This window comes from Apus apus, chromosome 1 (genome assembly GCF_020740795.1).
Source record: "Apus apus isolate bApuApu2 chromosome 1, bApuApu2.pri.cur, whole genome shotgun sequence".
NCBI lineage: Eukaryota > Metazoa > Chordata > Aves > Apodiformes > Apodidae > Apus > Apus apus.
Window position 1 is genome coordinate 184,852,266 of NC_067282.1, and position 25,509 is coordinate 184,877,774.

At 41.1% G+C, this 25,509-nt stretch overlaps 1 protein-coding gene across 3 annotated transcripts in view; it reads left to right on the forward strand.

Moving 5' to 3' along the window:
• The window catches only part of PLXNB2 (plexin B2), a 261,344-nt gene that overhangs the window by 165,312 nt on the left and 70,523 nt on the right, over positions 1 to 25,509 (forward strand). For all 3 annotated transcript variants that reach the window (XM_051623011.1, XM_051623020.1, XM_051623030.1), the window contains 5 exons: positions 13,895 to 15,005; positions 17,441 to 17,623; positions 18,482 to 18,604; positions 22,298 to 22,398; positions 24,569 to 24,695. In XM_051623011.1, the coding sequence (XP_051478971.1) occupies positions 13,908 to 15,005; positions 17,441 to 17,623; positions 18,482 to 18,604; positions 22,298 to 22,398; positions 24,569 to 24,695 (1,632 nt within the window). In that variant the 5' untranslated portion in view covers positions 13,895 to 13,907. The remainder of the gene's footprint in view (positions 1 to 13,894; positions 15,006 to 17,440; positions 17,624 to 18,481; positions 18,605 to 22,297; positions 22,399 to 24,568; positions 24,696 to 25,509) is intronic.

A 25,509-nucleotide genomic window follows, 5' to 3' on the forward strand; every position in this document is an offset into this window, starting at 1 on the left:
ATTTCTTGGCATTTTGATGACAGGGCGTGCTTTCAAACATCAGGTTAGCAGGGAGAGTAGGGTAGCTGGGCATATACTGGGCAATGTGGACTGATTTGCACTATAGCTTCCCTCATGTGTAACCATAGTTCTTTCTAAATGCATGGAAATAGTGCTATTGCTTACCATTTTGTAATGACTTAGTATGGTTAGACTTGAGCCCAGGAGGCCAACATTAAAAACCTTTGTTTTGCCTGCCTGGAAATCCTGCCCACCATGTTACTATGAAGCGAATGTGGTGGCAATGGAGACCTGAGTGAGAAGCTGAGTCCTAGCTCCATCTTCCTCTATGCAAGGTGGCAGAGATAAACACATGGTAGTGGACTTCAGGATTTTCCTTAGTCACTGTGAGCAGGGACAAGCTAAAGGTCAATGGCTGTCCTTTATAGACACTCAAATTGGAAAACCAAGTGGAGAGACAATTTTCTGTCTGAAATGTGTATGAATTTAATGCCTGAAAATGTTTACCCAAAGCTTCAAGGAAAATGTAGTACTGTGGCTAATTTTAGCAGTATACTGGAGCTCTCTGGGTGCTTGTTTTGGTTTTTTGAATCTTATCATGAAGTAAGTTCTCATTTTTTGAAGTGTTTTTCACCCATGTGTCATATTTCCTGTGCAAAGGAATGGAAACACTGTACCTCAGTGTTGAAGCCTGGAGACTGAAGCATTGAGGCTTCAACTTGCTGTGCTTCCTAGTGGAGTAGCCTCCTTGCTTGAGGCCCTTGTCCAGCATGGTTCCATCTTTTGGCACTGACCCTTTTCCGTACCATCTTTCTTGGAATCAATATTAAAGACTCAGTTGCCAGTCATGTTATCTACATCAAATGGCAATGTGCTTAGTCTGAATGAAATCCAGCTTTTTACCGGTGCTGGTACAGAACTATTCCAGAGACAAAGCCTTGATGAGTTGCTGATACATGAATTCTCAGAGTAAACAAACATAGATTTTGGAGATATTCAAAGTATTATCTTCATCATCTCAGACATTCTCACATTTCAGTAATTTAGTAACTAATTTCTGAATATCTCTTTCCGTTACAATTTATGCCTGCTCTTCTCCCGTCTCACTAACAGAGAATAGGAGAATAGGAAGTTTGAGTTTCCTATTGGGTTTTCTTTATGTCATCATTTAAGTCTTATAGAAAGCTAGTGAGAGAAATCTGTGCTCAGATACACATGTGCAGTTCCTGCTGTGTTCTGTGGGAGATGGTGCATAGTTATTTGATGGTAGGTGGTATTAACAAAATCATTTGCAAAGCATCCTAGGATATACAAATCATTTATGTCTCTGAGTGAAGTTTCCTCTGATGTGACTCCACAGGCTTTGTACATGTGCAGCAAAAACCTGTTGGAAATTTGTCTCTTACTGAGGACTCAGTCATACTGGAAGTTCCAGGTGTTGAAGTGAGATTTCTGGCCTCTGGTACTTGTTTCCATCTTTGTTTTGGAAGGGTGAATTCTTCAACGGGGGAGTTTCCAATGCTTCAAAGCTTTCCTGTGCCCAGCAGGTTCCAGCCTCACATGTCTAACAAGCCTCCATGGTTATCTTACTGTCATGAGCTCAATGGTAGGCATATTTAAAGCTTGGAGATACGGTGTTTCTAATGGCAGTCATAAATGAAGAAAATATTAGCATGTGAATATCTTCAGAAATTAACATTGAAAAGACCAGGCCAAAGGGGGGAAATTTTTTGTCTTGTGCTAGCACTCTGTTGTGGCTACAGATTGCTGGTACATCACATCCTGAGCATGCAGCATGAACAGGCAAATATCCCTCTGCTATGATGTGACTGATAATACTTTGCAATCACCATACATTTCCACTAATTGGATGCTATTACTACCTGCGCGTAGGTCATTGCTCCTAATTAATTAAGGGCCAAGAAGGTACTTATTACGTTGCAAGATGCAGATGAAGACAGATGTCTGCTTGGGAAATTAAAATGTACCAGTTTGAGGTTTTATACAAAACCAGATCAACTATACAAGTCTGATATCTAGACAGATCCTAATAAACCTGATGAAAATTAGAGAAATTATATCAGCTTAAGGCTAATAAAATGTGATGGAAATGTTCAAAGCTGTCTGCAAAAATGCTTTCAGGCAGAAGGATTAGCATGAAGCATATTTTTACAAGGATTAGGAAGAATATTTTATAGGGTAAACTAGCCCATAATATTTTTCCTTTATTCTTGAATCTGTAGAAGGATTTATCTCATGAAATATGCAGCCTGAACAAAACCTTGCATTCTTCAGCTATGGCAATTGTAGTTTGTTGTTTTCTTCTGCAGCATATGTAAAATCAGTAGTGCTCCTGAAACAACTGAGCTATGGATTCTGCTTGCTTTGAAATAAGACTATACAAATAAATGCTTCATTTTATATATATTAAACACTATAATTCTGACTGTCCTTCAGTTGCCTTTCAGGGCAGATTGTTTTCAATGACATTAAGTTTTGAGGTAGATTTCCTATTCTCCATACATATTAGCACAATAAACTTTATGTCTTAATGTAGTCCTATAAATTTTAATCGTATTTGGTTTCAAACAGTTAAAGGAAAGTGTTTATGCATGGTGATCATATTTGAAGACTTTCCTAGATATATATTCTCTGTTAGAAAGGGCACAGGCTGTGTTTTAATTTAGAGTTTATCTACTGTACAAAATTTCTAAATACATTGATCAGCCACTCTAAATTCAAATTTGAAATTTATGTGTACTGAAGTACACCAGGTACAAAGCAAACATTATAAAATATACTTGGATTAGACCTTTTAACCACATCAGTGGGTGCCATAAAAGAAACATTTAGCCTGAGAGCTCACAAGATGCATGATGAAAGCTGCCCAACAGCAGTCTTTGGAGGCTGCCTGAATAATTAGGGTTGTGGGATGAAACTGTTCATGCAAGGAGGATTTACACTGCTCTCTGTTTGCCTGGTATAAGGCAGCCAGCCCTTGTTGGCTCTGCTAACTCATGTATCCAAATGCACTTACCAGTGAGAAGAAAAATGTTCCCACCAGCTGCTGAGCGGTCTCGCAGTGGCTTCTCTGTCCTGCTACAAACACACAGAATAAACTTGTCTTGTTAAGACCAGGATACAGCCATGCCCTGCAGCAGCAGAGACTACAACACTAGGGAGCAGACAGTCTTGGTCTTGTCACCAGGACCATATCTGGCATTTTATGTCGGGTCTGTGGGATGCCAGTGGTTTTGGTGGAGACCTCTTTTCTGTTTGTTAGCATTGACTGTTTCACAGGGCATACCTTTTTGTTTATTCAAACATCAAAATGAAATGGGATCAGGAAATGAGGTCTCCATGGGCAGGACTGTGTGTGAGGCAAACACTGTGCACAGCTTGTCCTGCAGCTCCTCTAGTAAGAAAGTAGTAAGAGTTTGCATGGCTTTACACTTGGGTTTGCATCTTTTGTTGTGTGCTTTTTCATAGGGATGCCTTGGCAGCTCTTAATTAAGCAACAGGTAAAAGATGCACTGTGCTGACAGAAGTGTGAAAAATTCCACTCCTTTATTTGAGTCTGGTTAGTTCATCTCATCAATCATGGAAGGGTCGACTCGGAGTGTTAGGAAACCAAAACCAGATGCTTTATCTACAGTGCCAAAAGTGCTTCCCTGTCCTCCCCCATTTTTTTCTTTAAAGATACATGTTTGAGTCTTACAGTTGTTTTAGTTTAAAATACTATTTGAGACTGGTTTGATTGCAAAGTCAGCAGATAGATAAATAAATCCCCCTAACAGTGGGTGGTTATTGTTTGGACTGAAAGGGGCTGGTCTGCTTGCCTGTCACTGTTTACTTCTGTGCATCTTGAATTGCATCCTCTGATCTTTAGGAGCATGACTTGTGGTTCTTGAAAGCCTTTGAGGAGACAGGGGAAAATTGTAAATCTAGGACCAGTGATTATAGGACAAATTCTGGGACTTAAGCCTATGTTTTTTTTTCAAGGCAGAGAGGAAAAGACCGTGCATATAAGTGCACTTACTGGACAGCAGTATTTCCAAGTAAATATTGCACCCTAAGTAGGAGAACCCTAGTGTCAGGACAAGGGGCAATTGTTGTAAACTGAAAGAGGGTAGGTTTAGATTGGACATAAAAAAGAAACTATTTTTCTGTGAGAGCAGTGAGACACTGAAATGGGTTGCCCAGAGAAGCTGTGGGTTCTCCATCCCTGGAAGTGTTCAAGGTCAGGTTGGATGGCGCTTTGAGCAACCTTATTTAGTGAAAGTTGTCCCTGCCTTTGGCAGGGAGGCTGGACTTGATGACCTTCAAAGGTCCTTTCCAACCCAAACCATTATATAATTCTTTGCAAGTTTATGCATCACCTAAATCGTGTTAGGGCCCTCAATACAAGCCGTAAACAGATCCTGGCCTGGTTGGCAGGTTCAGCTAGAGTGGGTCCTGAGCCCACCTCTGCTGGTTTTATTTGTATCTGTCCCACGGGCGTTAGAGCCACTCTGCAGAGGTTGTAGCATAGTGTTCAGTGTAGCTGAGGACTTGTAATTTTACAGGAAGGACCTGAGCTTTGGAGGGGTTGGACAGGGATCAGTGTGAAATGGCTGGTAATATATTTTCAGCACGTGTTGTGTCATGCTCCTTTTTTGAAATAAAGTGCTCCTGGAGATGAAATCGTGTTAGATAGTTCTGGAGCTAAGAAAACACTTTTTATGACTGTGTTATTCATCCATACTTAGGGGATTTTATAATGCCTTAGCCAACAAGCCCTTAAATAGCCAGGCACAGGTAGGTGCTGCTGTCAGGTCAGTGAAAATTACTTGTTTACTGGCTATATAAATTTGGAGTAAAATTTAATGAATACAACATAGGAGAAGTGCACACAGTGTCTGCCTGGGCAGATTGGATCAGCACAAGTCAGCGCTGCTCTGTTAGAGCCAGGGACTCCATTCATTTAGATGAGCCTTACATTTTTATTCAAAATAAATAAATAAATTGAAAAAACAGGAAAAGGTAAACACAAGTCAAAATGATGCAATTCTGTTTTGTTTTTTCTCACCTGTGGCAGCTGAAACCCATAATGGACAAATGAGTGAGTGCAATCAAATGCAACTTGTTAACACACAACCTATTCTATATTTGTTTGCATCTCTGGTGCTTAACCCTTTATACTGTGTATGGTATTTATTTTAGCACATTCAGTTTCCTGCAAGCCCTCTTGTGGATTCTCTTTCACTGATCTCCCCACTACCTTCAAATCCTCTCCAAATATTTACCACATGCCCTTTCTTGCTATGCTCCTCTGCTTCTCCACACTGTTTCTGCCCTATTGTCATGTGTCTCCCCATCTTCTCCCAGCTGCCCTGTCAGCTGCATGGAGTTAGCTGTCTATGAGCAGAAACAGCCCCCTCAATTTGTTGTTTCTCTTGTGCTGCTTCTTTGGCACCATGTAACACTCCCTCTTGCCTTCCTGCGGCAGGATGCCTGTTCACCCAGCACCGCATCTCAGTGCCTACATTCTTTCCTCCTCCTGAAGCTGGAGTAAACACTGAATATGTAAAATCAGCAGGTGCCATAAAGTTAAGTATGTCTTGCAGTATTTTTATTTTTTTCGGAAAAAGCAGGAGGAAACAAAAGAGGAGGAAAAAGCAGTCAAGAAACAAATGAGGTGTTTCCAGATAAAGTTTGAAGAGTGATAGGAAGTCAATGAGGCATTATGTCTGAGCTCCCCATTGTGGTCTGACAACCACCTGAGTTCTTGTTTTTTTCCCTTTTCTTCTACCTCTTGCTTTGTCATCAGAGACTTTCCACAAGAGTATTCAAGCTGTCGTAGCAGCAGCAGTAGGAGAGGAAAACTTGGAGACTGTGCCTGAGAAAAAAAGAAAGTGGAGGGAGGAGGAACTGTAAGAAGATGTGAAAAGATGTCTAAGGGAGGAAAAAATAATAGGGCTTTTTAGAAACCGTCACAAACATTAATTTGAAGGGCAGAGAGAAAAACAAAACCACCACACTTTAATCTCAGAGCTATCAAAATGAGCAACACCACCATGAACATACAAATGGTCGAAATTAAAGTTTAAATAATTTCAAGAAAGACGAACCAGACAAACCCCTGCAATTTATCTCTAGCAGCCAAAGCCAGGAAAATTCTCCATTCCTCAGCTATGTGTTTCTTGGCTCCCAACATCCAATAAACCTTCTGTTTCAAGAATTTTCCCGATCCTCCTCTGCCTCCTTTCTCTTTGTGGTTTGCATTATCAGCTGCCCAAGTACAATATTGTCCATCTAGTGCAGTTGACAGCTTCCCATTTTCATGGAGCTTCTGTTCCACCTCTCAGAAGTTCTGAATAGATCACGACGCTGCCAGATAACTACATTAAAATGAAGAATACATAAATCTGTTAAACCTAAATTGGGAAAAAGAAAGAAAAAATAAAAAGAAAAAAAAAAGGAGAAACAGAAGAATAAGAAGGGACAAGACAGGGAATAATCGCCAAACCATCAGAAAACATCAAGCCAGGGGTAAAACTAGGGGGAACGGATTTTGTTGCATAGGATTTCATTAATTACTCGCCATATTTGTGTTTGATTGATTTATGGGTTAAAATTAATTATTCTATTGATTTATGGGATAAATTTCATACAGCCTTATAATTGTTGCTTGTACATGATTCTTCTGTTAAGTCCCATAACACTGTAATGTAACAGGAAGATAAAAAAAATTATATCTCTTCCTCATGCCAAAATGCTGCTTAGCTTCAAAAGTCTCTTTGCCATCCTGTGCAGCCATATCACAGTGAGGAAATTCCTGGCTGTTCCCAGCTCTCCTCTCACTGTGCTCAAGTCAGCAAGGGGTACATGCAGGTTTGAGCTGCCGCCAAAGCAGGCTGGTGCTTCTGTAAAAGGCTGCAGCTGCACTGGGCATCCGGAGCCTGGTTTGGTGCTTCTGTTTGGAGAAGGAGGGTGAGATGGATCGCCTGCCTATGACCTCTCAAGTCCAATTTGTGCAATCTGTAGGGAAAGAAGAGCTTCACACATGCTGGAAATGTCCTTTTGATTTGATTATTTTTTATGCATGTGATTAATGGTTAATTACAAGGGAGAACTGGTTCTGGCAAGGAAGGAGCTGTAATAGTTTGTGTTTGTTTCCACATGGTCATGCTCAGATTCCCCCACACTGGAAAAAAAATCCGCCTCCTTTCTTGTTGCTTCCAGGGGAAGTCCGAAACCAGTCCTTGAAGATGACCTTAGAACTGAAAACAAGCAATTCGTTGTTGTAGTGTGGAGCTGGTGACACAGAGTCCTTTTACTATCAGTATAAATGCATTTTTTCCCTTGTGCCGTAATACCCTTATTAGAGCAGGGAAAGCCAGCAAATTAAAGCTATCCTAACTCCCTGTGTTTTCCTTCCCGTGCTCCAGACTCTCTCATTTTCTGCTGGTCTCTCAGAGAAAAGAAACCAAAAAAGTTTTCCTGATTTGCAAAAGGGGTAAAATAACCCAGGGCTTGTCCCATGCTAGCAGACAGGCAGGGGGTGGTCCCCAGCTGCTGCTGGGCTTCCCTGGTTGCCTCACACAGCCGTGGCTGCAGGGAGCCACCCCCCCACCAGAGCTCAGGCAGCTCAGACCCTTTACACTTACAGACAAATTAGATTTGGCTGTTTGCAGGATCAGGGAGCATAAAACTGTCTGTAGGCACCTTCAGGAATGTCTTGAGGGGCCTGTGGTCCTGCAAAACCATGAAGTGGGTCAAAGAGGGGATTCTGTGGGTTCAGATTCCTGCCGAATCAGCTGCTCGCTGTTAAACACATCACTCGGCTGCTTTTCATGCAGATCAACTACATCTTTGTAACACTGAGAAAGCAAAGCCTCATTGAAATGGGCACTTCATTTCTACTGAGAGGACATGAAAAAGATGGAAAGATGAATGTAGAAGGCCAAAGTAGAAGGGAAGTGTGGTCCAGGAAGGCAGGATCGCAGGCCTGCTCATTCCACCTTTCTCTGTGTGTGCTCCTGCCTGCATCAGCAGGGCTGCACTGTGTATATACAACCCTCTTCTTCAAGGTGATAATATGTGTACTTGCCTTCCTAATAAAAATACCAATACTAAAAATAAGGATTTGAAGAGACCTCTCTGGCATAAGCTACCTGTGTCTCAGGGTGATGTATACCCCATAATTGCTGGTTGCTAATGCTGTGAAATGTGGTCTTTCCACAATAGCTATTTTTATTGACTTTTTATTTAAGCTGCTTGGCACTGTGAACTCCTGAAGATTTTCACTTAAGAAAAATTTTGTTTTGACTCCTAAGAGCAGCAAAAACCCCAGCCTTGGACCATGGCAGAATTCATGGTATAAAAGATTTTCAAAATCAAAACACCACTAGTGTGTTCAGGAAATTCATTAGAGTTCATATTTGTGTAGCACACCTCTGCTTCTAAAAGCACATATAAATCTGCAAAATGCTACTCTTCTTTTTTGTTTTGTTTACCTGCTGATGTTGCAGAGACAGCACATTATTGGAAATTCTTAAGTGAGTTTGCAAAATACATAAGTATGCATTCTCTGAGTCTCATTACCTGTTGTTAATGCTCTTTTGAGCAACTCCTAGTTGAAAAATTAAGTCTCACGTTGCTCTCTCTCACTCTAAATTTGGATCTGGATCAGAATATTAAATACTTTAGAGTTCAGATGTGCATGGATGAAAGGTTTTGATTCTGACTACTAACAGTGTTATTAATTTAGCTTGAAGCTAATGACATAATTATTAATGTGAACTCTGATTTTGCTAGCTGTTTGCCTTGCTTAAACTTTTGACTCAACCCTGCTGATTTTGCACCATGTTTATGAGAGTCCTTGGTGGAGACACATTGGGATGCTGGTGGATACAGGACCAGTTACTGTGGAAAGCAGCTTGGTTCCTCAGCTGTTAATTCAGTTGCAATGTCCGGATAAACCCTTCTCATGTTGGGATAGTAAAACATTGTTGGTTGCAGGCCCATTTGTATATGGCAATACTGTTTTAATGTAGTTGCCAGAGATATCGGAGCTAGATGAGATCCTCAGTTTAATCCCCCTCCCTACCCCTTTGGAGACTGTGAGACATGAGGAAGGTTTGTGATCTTGGGTAGCATGACCGGTGGTTCAGATTCTCAAAACTCATCTTCTGCCTTTGTGGTAAGCTTGATGGGGATGACCTTGTAAGTAAAGGTCAAGAATAGTCCTTGAAATTCTCTTGGGGTGGTCCTCTTCATGCAACACTGCTTCATCATTTCAAACACTTCCTTTTACCCTTGAGGCCCAGCTCTCCAGGCTGGGGGATGCCTCAGTGTCCACTGGGGTTAATGAGCCTTCTCAGGGAATGAGTTACCTGAGTTCTTCATGCTGTTGATACTTCAGACCTTCTGAAAGATGAGAGTCTCCAGAGTGATGTAAGGATCTTCTTCCCCATGTTGCCTTCCCGGGGAAACAATCCAGTGCAGAGTCTTCTCTCCCAGCCACCACCAGCACCTGCTGATGCTGCAGGCACAAGAGATAGATGCGCTTCTCTTCAGGCCCTGCAGTACTGCTCCTTTGTGCCAGACAAAACCATGGTATAGGTGTATTGGCTGTGCTTAGCAAGGTTTTGGTAGGAGCAGGGGCTACAGACGTGGCTTCTGTGAGAAGCTGCCAGAAGCTTCCCCTATGTCTGACAGTGCCAATGCCAGCCAGCTTCGAGATGGACCCACTACCAGCAGACCAAGGCCAAACCCATCAGCAATGGTGATAGTACCTCTGTGATACTATGTTTAAGAAGGTAAAAAAACCTACTGTAAAACAGCAGCCAGGAGAGAGGAGTGAGAATATGTGAGAGAAAAACCTCTGCAGACACCAAGGTCAATGAAGAGGGAGGGGGAAGAGGTGCTTCAGGTGCCAGAGCAGAAATTTCCCTGCAGCCCATAGTGAAGACCATGGTGAGACAGGCTGTACCCCTGGCAGCCCATGGATGTCCGCAGTGGATCAGATATCCACCCGCAGCATGTGGAGGACCCCATGCCAAAGCAGGTGGATGTTCCCAAAAGAGGCTGTGACCCCATGGGAAGCCTGCACTGGAGCAGGCTCCTGGCAGGACCTGTAGAGCCATGGAGAGAGGAGCCCACACTGTAGCAGGTTTTGCTGGCGCTACATGTGACCCCATGGAGGACCCACACTAGTGTGGTTCATGAGGAACAGCAGCTCATGGTAAGGAATCACATTGGAGAAGTTCATGGAGGATTGTCTCTTGTGGGAGGGACCCCACACTGGAGCAGGGAAAGTGTGAGGATGAAGGAGCAGCAGAGTCAACATGTGCTTTCTTTTTACCCTACTCTGATTTGAATGGTAATTAATTAAATTAATTTTCCCAAGTTGAGTCTGTGTTGCCCATGATGGTAATTGCTGAGTGATCCCCCCTGTTCTTATCTTGAGCCATGAGCCTTTTATTGTATTTTTGTCCTCTGTCCAGTTGAGGAGGTGAAATGATAGAGCAGCTTTGGTGGGCACCTGACATCCAGCCAGAGTCAACCCACCACAGCTCACTTTTGCCAAATAAAACTGTAGTTATTAAAACTGTAGTATTGAAACCCTGGGTTTCAATAACCTGAGTTTTTGGTTTCATGTGTCTTCCATTTGTATGACCCAGGGACTGCAGAAAAACACCTGCCAAATGTACAGGAACTGAGGGGAACATTCATTATTTCCTTGGCAAATCCATAATTTCCAGCCATTCTTTGTAAAAGAAGATCCATATCTATATGACTATTACACGTATTTAAAAAAGAAATCTAAAATTACTAAAAAAAAAAACAAACAATGAAAAAAGAAAGAAACAAACAAAACGAAACAATTGAGAATTTGCCTTGTGAAAGCAAGCAAAACTTGTCTTCCACATCAGAAGCAGAATCTATATTGTAAGTATTTGGGTGCTTTTTGCCACTTTTTCAGAAGTTCGACCAGATGGGATGGCTTGTGCCAATTGAGGACAGCCTGTGTCTTAGCAAGAGAGAGATGCTCTGTTGGGTTTCTTCTATCCTGAGTCCACCAAAGGCTTAAAACTAAGTGCAAACTGAGGTCAGAGAGTGTATGGTGGCTCCAAGGAACTGGGACATGACTTTGAGTAAACCAGGCAGGCCCTGGTGTAACCAAAATATATGATTAAGCCATTGGAAATACCTTTGCCATGCTGAACATCTTAGATTCCATGTTCCAGCCTGGGCTTCTTACTCATTTTCTTTTGTGTTTCCGTGACTTGTTAATTTAAAACAAAAGTTTTTCCCAGCCAGAAACTGTTCCTTGATACATTTCCATGGGACCAAACTCAGTAGGGCACCTGTGTTAATAGTAGCCCTGCCTGTCACTACCGTATCAGCAGGATTCCTCCAGCTGCTACTTCCCAAATAAGTTAAGATCAGGTGAGAAGGAGATGTAGTTGTAGTGCATCTAATTTCATTTAGTTTGGTGGTTGGTTGGGTTTTTTTAGTTTCCTAAAGCCTGTTATTTAAGAAGTGCCTGGGAATTTAGTTCTGGATCTTTTCCATAGCATATTTAATTTTTGTTTACTGTTTGCTTGGAAGGGTGAAAAGATGAAACCAATTGGTACAGAGAACGAAGGAACTGTTACCTTGCATGGAGGTCTGAGATAATCTGACAGTTTTTGGCAGGGGATCAGAGTGACAGGGAATAAAAGCCAGGAAGGAAAAAAAAAAGGGGATGAGGGAAAAAATCAATGGAGGATGCATGTTATACTGAATAATTTCAGTCAAAAATTTGATAAGCACACAAGGCAGAAAATAGTAGGGAGGAAGGATTACCTATTTTTGTACAGAGAGATGAATTACTCTTGTAAGAGTCTGATTCAGAGGTCCAAAATATATTTTTCCTTAAATCCTGGCTCTGACATGAACTGGCAAGTCTCTTCATTCTGCCCATGGGACAAAGGCAGCTGTATTGCCAAGTGCAGCATCTGTGTCCTGGGTGCCACAAATGGACAAAACATTTTTTAATCCACTAAAATAAATAGACATGGAGGTGAACGAAGTATAGAAATTAAGGTGCAGAAAATTACTTTCCATTCATTTGAGGCATATTTGTAAGCGGAGCTATTTATGGCTTTTTTTGACTGAGAGAAAAAATTATAATAGTCTAACAATAATTACCTTGTGGAAAAACAGGAACAAATTAATCTGATAACTTTTTTTATATTTGGTCCTTGTGCAATAGAGAATAGAATGATAAAACTGTTATGAAACAACATTCCAGTAGTATGTCAAGCTGTTTCTTTTATTTCATTGCAGATAACTGTAAAGGAAATATTTGAAACTAGATGACATGCATTATGACATACCATTTAGCCATGGAGATGTAAGCTGGGTTTAAAGCTTATTTGGAATATTTAGGTCCTTGGGAGCAGGAAGAAAACACGAGTTTCCGACAAATAATATCAGAATTCTTCCAGGTTCTTTAGAATGGGTCGGAGGTTGTTGTAGACAGGTCCAACACTTCACTACATTGCTCAGCAGCTGCTGAAGCCCATGTGACTGAAGAATAGGTTATAATTCTTAGCTTTTTCTTGCTCACTGTCATACAAGTTCATCCTATCATTAGTAGTCAAGCTTGTGCCATTGGTAATGTGTTGTCTCTTCTTTAACCTCATTTTACAGTTAGCTGCTCAGTTACATGATTTAGCACAACAAGATTGAAGTTAGCATTTTATTTTGTCTTCATTATTATCCTGAGTTATGTTTAGTAAGATTTTGTTTTTATAGATGTTAGAACCACTTTACTTTTAATAAACTGTTCTCACATTACAGGAGTGTTTTCTCCAGGTTCTTTCCTCATCGGATTTATGGAGTCACATGGCTGACTTTGAGAATGAAAATATTGTGGAACATATTTGGTTTTCTTTACTTCCTCCAAACAGTCTTTTTCTTTTCCCCTTAACACCAGTGTGTCCAAGCATGCCACCTTCTGATTTTTTGCTCTCCGAACTTACAGAAAACATTGACAAAATTTTCTGTGCTTAGGAAGCCAGTTGGGACTTGCGTCCTCATTTAAGTCTTCAGGTTAATTAGAGGCCACCTTACAAGTTTCAGATGGTCCTTATCTAATTCCAAACAGTCAGGTGATCTGCTTGGGATGTAAAAATTCTGAAAAAAAAACACCCTCCAAAAGCAGAATCTTAGGCCCATAAAATTCTAAGTGATATTCTTAAGACAGATTTGAAAGTGTTAAGTTGCAGTGCTCAAGTAAATTGAAGTGTTGGACTGTAATGCACACCGGCAGTCAAAGGCTGTGGTGCTTATTAAGGGCTCTACCATCTTCCAGCTTTACACCGATGAAAGATTAGTGCAAAGCCTTCTCAAAGAGCATCAGCAACCAGATCCAGACTTACAGACATTTTTTTTTCCTTTCCAGTGAAGTCCTGCAACACCAAATGTCTCAAACATTTTAGTGTGAATTCTCCCCCTGTTAAGGAGGACCCACCTGAAACACTGAGATCCTCCAGCTTATTTTTAACCTCTCAACAATAAATAATTCACAGAGTATGGAGCTGTCTGGAGAAGCACAACCACTTCTTGGCATTATACATTGTTTCTAATTATCTGTTGTTCTCATTGTGCTTTGGCACAGGATTGATTATCTAATTGGTTATATGATAATTGTTTAGACCTATGACCTTGTTTAATCCTTCCTCAACATATTAGATTGCTAGGCAATTAACAGGATTTGAGGCTTTCCATAATCTTCATGATGTCTACATATGCATAAGGATAAGTGTATTTGTGTCTAAAATAATGAAAGAAAAACCCTTCACATTGCTGAATTTTGTGTAAATTTTATTTCCTATTCTTCTTTTCTTTCCCATTTTAGGTATTAGATAGAAATGGCTTTATGGATCTGGACACTGAGCATTTTGAGCTGGTTTTACATCACCTTATCCAGAAGTGAGGAAATGAAATTTTTTCAGAGTGCGAAAGAGTTAAATCATCTAACAGTGGACAATGACACTGGGATAATCTATTTGGGAGTGGTAAATGCTCTATATCAGCTTACAGAAAACCTGAATGTAATGAAGTATGTAGAAACAGGTCCAAGTTTGGACAACAAAAAGTGCACACCTCCCATTGATGAAAATCAATGTAAAGAGGCAGTACTGACTGACAATTATAACAAATTATTGTTGCTGAACAAGGTGGATAAAACAATTGTGGTGTGTGGAAGTCTTTTTAAGGGAATCTGTGCCATCAGAGATCTGGAAGACATTGGAAATGTGAAGTATTATGTGGACAGTAGCGGAGAAAAGTCCTTTGTAGCAAGCAACGATGAGAATGTATCAACTGTGGGATTGATCACTTCCTTGGATAATGACCAAGTGATGTTTGTCGGGAAAGGGAATGGACCAAATGATAATGGGATAATAATCAGCACTCGACAGCTCTACAGTAGGGATGGAAAAGACATTTTTGAAATGTATACAGACTCGGCAGCTGTTAAGTCAGCTTATCACTCATCAAGCACACAACAGTTTGTGGCAGTCTTTGAGTATAAAAATTATGTTTATTTTATTTTTAATCAGCAAGAGAAACAACCCATCAACAACCGCACACTGATTGCACGACTCTGCAAAGCTGATGCCCATTATTATTCCTACTTTGAAATGGACTTGGGTTGCAAAGATGATGATGGTGCCTATGACCACTGTCACTCTGCTTACGTCACTACCCCAGGAGAAGAGCTGGCTGAGAGCATGGCTCAGCAGCAACAAACAACGGATGCTCTCTCTGATGACAGAGTTCTTCTTGCACTCTTCAGCAAAGTAAACAAAGATAATGGCTCTCTAAAATCTGCCATGTGTGTCTTTTCCTTACGGCACATCAACGAAAAGATGGAAAAAAACCGGAACGATTGCTACACTAAAAAGAATACCAGCTCATTTTACAAACTTTTTTCAGCTGAAAACCCGTGTGCATCACATGGACTGGTAATATCAGTATCAGTTTTAGAATCTGTGTTAGAATTAATGGAAAATATACAACCACTTGTTTTGGGGTGGCTTTGAGCTAAACTATAGTGAGATCAGATGACTGAAAACTCAATAGCTGGATTCACTATAGAAAAGGAATGTGATTGGGGGGTTGTGGAACAGGTCAAGCAAGAAGTGGCCTGGTAGTCATAATTTTGAGTATTTTAAAAAAGATTTAAAAGTTTAATATTGCATTTCTTTTAAAGGGTTCATAGAATCATAGAATCATAGAATCATAGAATCATAGAATCATAGAATCCTAGGGGTTGGAAGGGACCTCGAAAGATCATCTAGTCCAACCCCCCCTGCCAGAGCAGGGTCACCTAGAGTACATCACACAGGAACGCATCCAGCTGGGTTTTGAATGTCTCCAGTGAACGAGACTCCACAGCCTCCCTGGGCAGCCTGTTCCAGTGCTCTGTCACTCTTACAGTAAAAAAATTTTTTCAGATATTCACCTTGAACCTCCTATGCTCCAATTTACACCCATTACCCCTTGTCCTATCACTGGTCATCACTGAGAAGAGCCTAACTCCATCTCCCTGACACTCACCCCTTACTTATTTGTAAACATTGATGAGGTCACCCCTCAGCCTCCTTTTCTCCAAGCTAAAGAGACCCAGCTCCCTCAACCTTTCCTCATAAGGGAGATGTTCCACTCCCTTAATCATCTTAGTAGCTCTGCGCTGGACTCTTTCCAGCAGTTCCCTGTCCTTCTTGAACTGAGGGGCCCAGAACTGGACACAATACTCCAGATGCGGCCTCACCAATGCAGAATAGAGGGGGAGGAGAACCTCTCTTGACCGACTAACCACACCCTTTCTAATGCACCCCAGGATGCCATTGGCCTTCTTGGCCACAAGGGCACATTGCTGGCTCATGGTCATCCTCCTGTCTACCAGGACCCCCAGGTCTCTTTCACCTACACTGCTCTCCAGCAGGTCAGCCCCCAACCTATACTGGGACATCGTGTTGTTCTTCCCCAACCAGGGTTCCTCCTGGTATGGAAATTACTGAGTCAAATGTAGTGATTTGTTATACCTGTGATCAGCTTCTGGACAATTCTGGTCTCAGCCAACACATTTGTTGTGGTTTTAAGTGGTATTAAGAATCTTCTAGGTGATATCTGGAGTTCAGTGTTGTTTCTCACTTGGATTTGAATGTTCAGATAACTGGAAATGCACATTTCTTATATTCAGGTGGTATTCATATTTTGTTCTGGCTCAAAATACTTCCATAGCATGATGGCCGCCCTGCTTTTCTTATTATGACTTGTCATTACCTTGGCTACAAGGTTTTTGGAGGGCACAGTTACACATCTCCAGATACTGTTTTTCAATTTATTACTGCCTTCTGAGAGGCAGTTTTCAGCATCTTTGTTGACTTTGTTTTTGCCCGCACCGTTCAAGCTATTCCCAAGCCTTACTTGGGCATGCCAATCATTACTTCAGCCAACCCTAAACTGAGTTGAGGAATTTAACAATCTTAAAAATAACTCAGCCAGCTTTTAGGATGTCTTAATTGCCCAACCTGAGCAAGCTACACACTTGCTTAAGCAGCTGTTTGCACACAGCTTGAGAAGTGGTGTGCTACGGTCTAGGGGTAGGCCTGAACAGCTGAAGAGATGGAACAAGGTAGTACCCTATGTTGGTATTGATCCAGAATCCTTCAGCTCACAAACCACAGTCCCCTCCCACACAGTAGGCTGCTAGCACTGGTAAGAAGCCAAGGTTTGCTTCCAAATACCGGTGTTACTCACTGCAGTACCGTGCGTCTGAGGTGAACATCAAACATAGAAATCCTGAACGTGGCAAGTGAAGGAGCCCTGGCTTCTGAAAAATAGGAAATGTGGATTTCAGATCAGAAAGACAGTATAATTACCAAAATATAGCAGGAAAGGCAAGGTGTGAATGAACTTCCTTATGGTGCCACTCCCCACATCTCAGGATTAAAGTATAGGGAAGAGGGAATATGTTGAAGTTCATGACACGATTGCCAGTGGGCTGCTTTTCTATGGATAGCAGCAAATTAAGAAACAAAGCAGCATTAGAAAACCAGTCTTCAACACTAAATTTGTTAACCCGATTTATATTACATGTTCATTTTATTAAAGTGGTTACTTTTAAAAGTCTGCTGCTATAAGTAAATAGAAACATTTCTCTCCCCTACGTCTCTTGGAAAGTGAAAGTATTGATGTGGTTTGCAATTAGCAGGTTCTCTTCAGATTTCTGCCTTTTTGCTGGAGGAAAATGGCCAGACTGCATTTCTCTCTGTCTACTCTTCTATGTTTGAGTGGTGTTTCACTGGCTGGTAACAGGGTTGCATTTCATTCTTGGCTAGGAATTAAGTGATCTGCGTGTTTAACATCGCTCTGTGTTGCTATTCCTTATTAGAATGCAAGCAAAAATTTCCCGTGTGGCTCCGAACACTTGCCGTACCTTTTGGGAAGTAAGAATGGTGTTATAGAGAAGCCAGTACTGCAAAAAGAAGGGATGAATCTCACAGCTGTCACTGTGGCTGTGGAGAATGGACACACCGTGGCCTTTCTTGGAACATCGGATGGTAAAATTCTTAAGGTAACAAACTGGGCTTTAAAGACTGAATGGTGTTTAAAAGGTCATGAACTGTAGTGCTAGCCTAATTCTACTCTAAAAGTAAATGGGATTTGTAAGATCACATACCAGGAGCAAATTCTTTGGGGGCTTGGTATTTTTTATTTCAAAGAAAAAACCACATTATTTCTGAGGCATCTCAGCTATCTGATACACAGGTTGAAATAGCATTACCTGAATGACACTGTTGCAGAAGGATTAGATACTTACTGAAAGCCCTATACAAATGGCCCTAAGGTAACTAACAGCTGCTCTAGGCTTATCTCTGTTCAAACCCATACTAGCTGAAGAGCAGCTTTTCATTTTGTAATCATTCTGGCCATTCAGTGGATAGAAACAGCAATACAAAGCCCACACTGGAGCCCTGCTAAGTTCTGACTATGTTTTGTGGGGCTCAAAGGTTCATGTGTTTGTGGTGTTAAAATGTCAAGACTGCAATGTTTGTCCCCTTTTGCTTGAAAGAGAGTGATGGCCATGTGCCACTACATGGTTTGAAGTTTGAAGCTGAAACTGTTGTTTACCATGAGGGAGAACAACAAATTTAATACCTTCAATTGCAAAGGCTCCAATTCGAGAATTTGAATTTTACAGCTCTAAAATAAATCAATATTTACCAAAAAATCAACAAATGTTTTCTAGTGTGAGTAGTAAGCATTTTCTTTTCATTACTTTTATGCTCTGCTTGCTGCTTTTGATGCCTTGTACTACAAATTGAAATGTTTTACCTAATGTGAATTTGTGAACTTGAGTAAGCACAAGATTTTCATTAATGATTTTTGGGGGAAAAAAAGCAACATTAACCATCTTTCTTCCATGAAATAGGTGTTCCTGTCATCCACTGCAACTGAGTACAGCTCTCTTACTATTGAACTAAACAAACCCATCAAGAATGACCTGGTCCTTGATCAAACCCAAGAAAATTTGTATGTGATGACCACAGACAAGGTAACGTGTCCCACTTGCATTAAGGACCAGGATCCACTTTCACCTTGTCTGCAACTTTACCTGAGAATTGTATGTTTCTCAGTTGTTCCTGGAAGTCACCCCATTCTCTGTGTGTATTAAGACCTTCCTCAAGTCCAAGCTGATGGACTTGCTTGTTGTGACTTGGAGAATTGTTATATTCTTGGTGCTTAGTGATTGGGAATGGGAAGCGAGTTAATCTGTGAAGCTCTGTTATGGGGCCTGTGAGAAGGATGAAGTTGAGGTGTTTGGCACCAGCATGCAGAAGGGTCCAGCAATCCTGGTGCTCTGTGTGGTACTGGCAGATGCTGTGGCTGCCATCGGTCCTTTTCAAGAGTGCTTCAGGATTTAGGATGCTGGCAGCTGACATAATAGCATTTACACATGCTGTCAAAAACTAAGAAGTGATGGAGAGAATTACAGGTTTGGAAAACTCTTTTCTTTGAGCTTCTGCTAGAACTGAGCAAGTACAGGAGGAAAGGTTGGACTTTTAAACCTAGTCCCATCTAGGATCCCCTTCTCTGCACTGGCAGGTGAGGCACAATGGATGCTTGTAAAGAAAGGAAGAAAATAATCAAGTAGGAGACAAGAGGGATGCCAGATTTCTCCTTCAACTCCAGCTATGACCCTCTTCTGACATTTCACTTTGTGGTGGCTGGAACTGCCAGCGTCAAACATGTGGTTTAGCAGCAGTCAAAGATGGGGTGTGTGACAGGTTGCAACCATCTGCAGCACTGACAGTGACATGGGATGGGACGTGGGAAACAATCCAGCTGTGGTATCACAGGAAGAATGAGGGGGCCGTGAAAGGAGAGTACTTGGGGAAAATGGTGCAAGAAGAATATTCTCTTTCTGGTTTATAAGAGTATTAATATAAATTCCTGCTTTGGGGTTGTTATGTTCTAGCTGAAATTTTCAGGCTGGAAGCCATAGTGGAAAAAGTGCCAGATAAGTAACTGCTAAAGCATTTAGTAATGACAGTGTTCATGAGAGGTTAGTTAATTTTTTAATATTATTATTTTATTATATTTTTTAGTAGCTGATTCTTCTCATTTGGCATCTGTTCAGATTTTGGAACAGAACTCCAAACTTCAGTGTTGTCCACAAAAGCCTGGGCAGCCTGGCACCCCTTTGGCAAGCTGGCACTTTCCTTAAAAGTCGTGAAGTCTCCACCAAGCTGTGGTGTGAGTTGCTGAACAGCATAAGGGGTGGCAGCAACCTTGAAGGGTGACAGGTTTTCTGGTGACAATCTGCTTGAACTGGTAGCTTTTAGGAAGGCCATAGACAAATTTTTCAGAGAAAATTTGAAAAAAAAATAATAATCCATCTCTACAAAATGTTTACATTTAGAAAACGGCAAATTTCTGCCAAAGAAAGGATTTCAGTTTAATCTTTTTCCAAGTAGCTCTCATAGACACTCCTGTTTCTGAATAATGTGAATAATTGTTTTCTTTTACAAAACCTGTTCAGCTTAAATATGAATAACTAAAGTTGGGAGCTCTGTAATGGCATTACATTAATGTCATCTCCAGGAGTTAATTGCAATGAGCAGTCCTATCCACTTTTAGGAGCAGATAGACATGAGAAGAGTGGGGGAGACTGGAGGCCTTTGGAGCTGGGAGAAACAAAGTGACGTTAGTGATGGAAGCAGAACAGATGCTGAAACACAGATTTCTCGGTTAAGCACTGCTGGGAATTGTGGGAATAGAGATATAAGAGCCCTGCCCTGAGAGTTAAAATGGTTTAGAGTTATTTAAAATAAGGTAAACAATAAAGGGCAGGCTAGCTGTGCTGTTAGATGTGCTTAATGCTAAGCTACCTGTCAGATGAAGCCTGCCCCAGCATTAGGAAAGGAATTGCTTGGGCTGTGTAAGCACTTGAGCAAAGTGGAAGTGATGATGTGGTGGGTGATAACTTGAAACAGCCTTTAGAAAGAAATCAGATTGAAAGAAATACAGGAAAAAACAATACAGAGGTTAAAGTCCTTGCTTTCCTGTTTCATTCCTCCTCCCCTTTCTCCCCTCAGCTTCTGCTGCTGTGTCAATAGCAGTGGGTGGCTTGGAGAAAATGCTTTAGAAGTCAGTCCCCTCCTCCCTGCTCGGTTCCTACAGCTTGGGCAGAGAGCAGGGAAACCCCTTGTGGCTTCTTGGGGGACTTGGAAAGGAGTGTACCACCCCTGCATGCTCACACTGGTTCATTACAGGTGTGGCAGTCACTTGCCATGATCACTAGCTTACATGCTTGGCTTAGCTTTTACCATTCTCTGATTAAGAGTGCCAATTAAGAAATCTCTTAAATTAGTTTCTCTGCATTTTGAAGCTGGCTGTAAACAGAACTGCAATTTTTAAAAAAATACATTAAGTTTACATAAAACTTGCAGAGATTACAATCTCTAGGGCTTGTTTCTGCCTGCCAGAATTATGAAATAAATATATTGTAATAAAAAAGCCATTCACTGGATATTAAATTACTCATGGGTACCAGTTAGTGAATCAGAGTGCCAGTAATTCAGCTCCAATTAAGTAAGAATCTGTGAAAGAAGAGAATGCTAAATAGGGAAACCTTAGTAGTAATAAATGCAAGAAAACTGACCAATATTGAATTCTCCTTAACTGAGCCAGACTGAACTCTCTGAATGTGAAAGAAAAAGCCAACACAAAATTTTCAAAGTAGCTTTGAAATGGCCAGTTGTCTTAAGTAAGAGGATGAGGTAGAACAAAGAAAGCTTATATCTCAGAGTTACTGTTACTAGACTTTTTACACTGTTTAAAAGTAGAATATAGTCATTGACAGGAAGACCTATGTCCTGTTCTCATCTTGCATCATTTCAGCAGCATAACTAAAAGTGATGGTTGTGTGCTGGCTCCTTTTTCTTGCACATAAGAAAGACAAAATTGTTTATTCTCATCACCAAAGGAAATCAAAACCGGAAGCCATACATTTTTCTGGGAAACTGAGACATGAGAACTGATGGGTGCTCTTTTCCCTGCTGCTTCCTGTCATAATTGTTTCCATTTTCTTTCATTAATGTATTGCATGGTGGAGGGTTATGCATGAAGAAATACAGTAATCCGAAGTGCCCTGGCTTTCTCAGGCTTACAGACTTTCTGAGATGCCTCCTGGCTAAAAGTGCCACTGACGGCCACATTTGCAAATTATTTCATCCCCATGCTAGTGATATGGAGGGGAGGTTATGTTGTTAAAAAAATTACCTAGCCTGTACCAAGTTAGCCTTTTGAAAGTATCCATCCTGCAGTAGCTGTTTCTTAAATTAAGAGGGCTGTTGATGCAGTTTCTGTCCTGCCATGCCTGCTATAATGCAGATTTCCAGAAGTAATATAACTAGAGGAACTGGAAAGCTCATTTCTTGTAAAATGGGTCAAGATTCTGCATTATAACAAAGTCCTGTGTTACTTTGGAGAGAGATTAGAAAATATTGGAGTGAAAAAAAAAAAAAAAAGCAGTGTGTGAATTTGGATTTCGTTAAGGGGGAAATAATCAGACTCTGGTTTTGTGTGGGTTTTCTTAAAATCGAGCTGAGCTCTGATCTTAATAACACAGGGTCAAGTATTCTGCTGCCACAGGCAGTGGTGCTGTACAGCCCTGTCCACAGACATTTCCATCTCCTCGTGCCTTCTTCAGATCCCTTAGTCTGCCTTCCTTTCTGCTCTCCAGGTGCATCGGCTGCCTGTGCAGGACTGCCACAAGTATGGGGACTGTGAGAAGTGTACTCAAGCGAGGGACCCGTACTGTGGCTGGTGTGTGAGAGAGGGCAGGTGAGTGCTGCGCGGCTTTTCCGGGTGCAGGCAGTGGAAGACGTCAAACTTTGACACGTTCTGTGAGTTACTGCTCAGCATAGGGATCCCAGGATTTTGAGCTTAACCATAAGTTCCTAATAGTGAATTAATTTTATCGTGCAGACATTGATATCAATCTTCTGCGCACACAAATAAGATTTCTGCAGATTTGATTAGTTTGGGAAAATATATACTTTTCTGCTGGTACTGAAAATCAGTTCAGACTGCATGTTTTATCATTCTCTTAGCTGTACAGTCAAATATTCTCCCAGAAATTTGAAGAATGCTCCCTATTTAACATTCAGGAAATATAGCATATATTTTAAATAGAACAGGAAAGTGTGAAGAAGAGCATAAAAAAATGTCTTCATGTCTGAGATAAAGTACATAGCAATGCTGTTTCTGTATAAACATCATCTATTAAAAGGTGTAGCTACACTGAACCCTCACCTAACTTCAGGAGAGCAGAAAGTGGCATTTGGCTGAATATCTGCAAAGGTTAACTGAATTAATATTCAAACACATGTAAACTAGGACAGCACTGCACAGCTCTGGAATGTCTCTTCTTTGCACTCTTCCTTGATTGGAGTGGTGAGAGGGAAGAGCAGTCCTGCAGCCCTCTTCTTGACTACTAAGTTAATTAACCCCTTGGCATGAGTGGTTGGGAATTTGTGATTCTAAGTACTTGCTGTTGGAACAAAGGGGCTATTTAATTATAGTCTGCAGATGAATTTCAGGCTTCTAGCTTCCTGTCTGAAAATGTGAACTATCATGTTAAGCTACCTATCAGCCTGATGTGTGGCATTATATGGAGCACTGCAAAGAAACTTAAGCAGTATATGCAGGTTTCTGTAATATCCTGTAGCTCCTCCAGCCTGGGCATTGGCTGCTGAGGATGAAACCTGGGGATTTGGAATATACACCTTGAACTCTTCCTGGGCTGCTGGGAGTTGAAGGCCATGTCATATATCATACAAAAGGCAATTTTCCCTAGATTTCCCTTCAGGTTTCTGATACGACACCTGACCTCGATATCTCAAAATATTAATAGTCTCTGAGAACAGGAAAACATGAAATTTTGCATTTGCTAGTATTTTTTTTTCCAATGGGGGAAAAAAGGTGCTAAATTTCTGATGTTTTTCTCATGTGCACCAAATTTTGTTGCATGAACACACATAATTGTGTGTTTTGACATATGTTATATGACTGTAGATCTGTGTGATATATTCAAGGGTGGGGTTGCCAGAACTGTGCAACAGTGCACTGTGTTGAAGGCTGTGACAAGTTAATGGTCTTCTGCTACAGCTGACTGAGGTCCTATAGCATTTTCTCCTGAACATTGAACAGAATGGAAAGAGTATGGATGAGTCTGTCCCCACTCATACACTTCAGCAAGCTATTGTCACCACAAATGCAGCTTCTGCACTGCAACATCTCTTCTTTCTCTCCTTCCTGTTTGAGAACTGGGAAAATCTCCCAGTATTTTTTGTGAGGTTGCACAACCACTGTTGCCTTCCCTTAATGGTAGTAGCTTTGTCCTGGCAGACAGAGGTCTTAAATAGTAGCAGCAGTTAATCAAAACACTCACTACAAAAGTAACATAGCTAGTGCTCCAGTTGGACAGGAGCTCTTCATGAACCAGCGTGCGCCCAGCATGAGTGGGCTGTCTTACTACTGGCAACACATAGTTGTCTGCCACTTGACCTGCAGGTAAAACAGGATGTGCTCACTCATTCAGAACTTTGCTATATATTACAGTGAAGATTCATCAGCTTGATTTCAGAAGATCAGGCAATGGCTCCATTGCCTGATGGCTCCTGTGCCAAATATTGCTGCCTCTTTGTGAATCTGGATTGTCTAATACAAGGTCGTGTCCTTAATTATATTATTATAGAATTCTAGGAATTCTATAATAATATGGGCATTTTTCCCCACTTGCTTTTGGCATCTCAAACCATCAATACTTACTCCACCACTTACTGTATTAAAAATTCTCTAATAGCAACCTGAATAGGCAATATTAAAGCAAATTCCCAGTCATCTTATGTGGTACTTTCAGACTCTAATCCTGAAATGGTTGCATAGTTCAGAGAAAGCAGAGTCCAGTTGTAATATTGCTTTGCTTTGATTTTTATTCCTGTTTTGTCAGGTGCACAAAGAAGGCAGACTGTGGAACAGCTGATAAGGAGAACCACTGGCTGTGGAGTCCAAATGGCACATGTATGACTGTCATTAGTGCAGACCCTCTAAATATGAGTCGCAGAGCCCCTGCTAAGGTATGACAAGAAAATGCTTTCCTTACGTGTTCTTAAAGCACAGTGATGTGACAGGAAGATGGGTATACATGGTTCTTTATGTGGAGAATAGGAATAGGATAGGGGTTGGGTGTCTTAGTCTCTGGCATTTCTCACAGTGCTCTTTCTTGCCTGCTGTTTTTGCAGGTTGCAGTTCATGTTTTCTTCTCAGAAATGCTCTTTTTGACCTTCTCTGTAAACCAAAATTATGCGCTAATACGGTTGATAAACTACTTACACTTATCTGAATATTATGAAAGTGTTGCACAATGTTGTATAACCCATAAAAAGTAATTGATAGGGGAGATTTTATGCTGCCCATTCAGCTTACTTGAGCATAAATTTAGGTAAGCAGCGAAGCCATAAGCCATTGCTTTAAAATAAACAGTGTGTTTGCCTACACAGCGAGGTCTGTCTGGGTAAAATGAAAAGGTAAATTCAGGATGCAAAACAACCCTGTGGCAACAAAACTGAGTGTCTGTTCAGAGTGTGACCAGGGTGTCACAGCATACTCTAGCTCCAAAGCATGCCAATGCAGACTGATGGCTTCCTGTGAGTGCTCAGCAAATAAAATCAGTAAAATAGTTTTTAATTCTGACTTGCATTCAAGTCTGTTTAATTCCTTTCCTAAATGATGTAAACAGCATTGTGTTAAGGCCATTTTGACGTTGAATAAAAATACCAAGACACTGAAACTAGTCCACTTAAAATCTACACCTTCTCTTAGTTCAGATCTTGTCAGCTTGTGTTGACAAGTCTCTGGTGTCTCCTATCAGCATCTGAGGCCAAAATGCCT